Genomic DNA, 1,348 nt, shown 5'->3' on the forward strand with positions numbered 1-1,348 from the left:
AAAAAAAAAAAAAAAAAAAAAAGCAGAAAAGTCCAGGGACATGAGAGGTGGCATGTTTGGGTTGAAGTGACTTAGTGATGAGGTGGGGAGAGCGTCAGATAAGCAGAGACACAGAAGGCTTGATGAGGTAGCAGAGAAGAAATAGATGAGCCAGTGGCATCAGGTGTGTTGGCACACACAGACACTCTCTTCTCTTACAGCCTCAGTACATTGGCCTGGAGTCGCTCTGCCAGGACTATGGCTTTGAACTGCTGGGCATGTGCCGGAATCAGAGCGAGGTCACTGCGGTGCTCAATGACCTGGGTGAGGACAGTGAGACTGAGCCTGAGGCTGAGGGCCTGGGCCAGGCCTTTGAGGAGGGCATCCCCAACCTGGCAAGATTGCGGTTGGCTGTCAACTACAACCAGAAACAGGTCAGCTGGGCCTCCTGCCTGTCCTGCCCTCCCTCCCCTGGTCCCTCTTCAGCCTCATATCATGACTTTCTCTTCTCGGGACCTGAGACCTTGATTCTGAGTCCCCTTCTATATGATTCCTTACCAGCAAGAGGGGAAGTTTCTCATCCCTTCCTGGTTACCTCCAGTCTGAGCATTAACCACACACTCCCCCTTGGAAAACTGGTCACCACTAGGATCCCATGTTCAGGTCTCACATAGTCTTAGCTTTGCCTCTGTCTTATTGAGTAGCTTTAGCCCAGACTGCAGTGCTTCACCTGCATAACAAGGCTTTAAATGGCTGGTGTTGTTTTTGTCCTACCAAACAGCTAAGCGACAGACAGGATCCCTGTCCAGCCTCCCCCAGCCCCTGACTCCTCACGCAGCTCACGTCTAATACAGATAGAATAAATTCCTATAATAGAAACAATTGGGTTAAAGGTTATGTGTATTTTTAGCCCAAGGACAGACAGTTCCTGAAATGCTGGTGGCCATTGTTTATGGGAGATAACAAACTGCTTGTTTTCACTCCTCCAGTCTGAGTCAGTTTGGCTCCAGGGACTCTGCAGGACCCAGGTGTTTCTGTGACCCATACATGTTTTGTGTAATTCTAATGGTGAACCAAATCCAACCCATGCAAGCTGGAAAGATGGATTTAGATAATGCTGTCATCCATGAAGATACCCTACCTACTAGGCATATTACCAAAGCCTTCCCTTGTGCTGTCTTCATTGACCTGGTCCTCGTGAAAGGAGACCCATGTTCCATGCCCCTTCCCTACTCAAGTTCATTCACCTAGACTTGTGTTACACATACCTGCTGAGGGGCTAGAGAGATGGCTCAGTGGTTAAGAGCATTGCCTGCTCTTCCAAAGGTCCTGAGTTCAATTCCCAGCAACCACATGGTGGCTCACAACC

At 49.2% G+C, this 1,348-nt stretch overlaps 1 protein-coding gene across 1 annotated transcript in view; it reads left to right on the top strand.

Annotated features, from left to right (window-relative positions):
- LOC101996477 (short transient receptor potential channel 2) overlaps positions 1 to 1,348 on the top strand; it is a 15,820-nt gene that overhangs the window by 3,230 nt on the left and 11,242 nt on the right. Inside the window, exon 3 of the mRNA XM_005368814.2 lies at positions 201 to 413. Within this exon, the coding sequence (XP_005368871.1) occupies positions 201 to 413 (213 nt within the window). The remainder of the gene's footprint in view (positions 1 to 200; positions 414 to 1,348) is intronic.

This window comes from Microtus ochrogaster, unplaced genomic scaffold, assembly GCF_000317375.1.
Source record: "Microtus ochrogaster isolate Prairie Vole_2 unplaced genomic scaffold, MicOch1.0 UNK41, whole genome shotgun sequence".
Classification (NCBI taxonomy): domain Eukaryota; kingdom Metazoa; phylum Chordata; class Mammalia; order Rodentia; family Cricetidae; genus Microtus; species Microtus ochrogaster.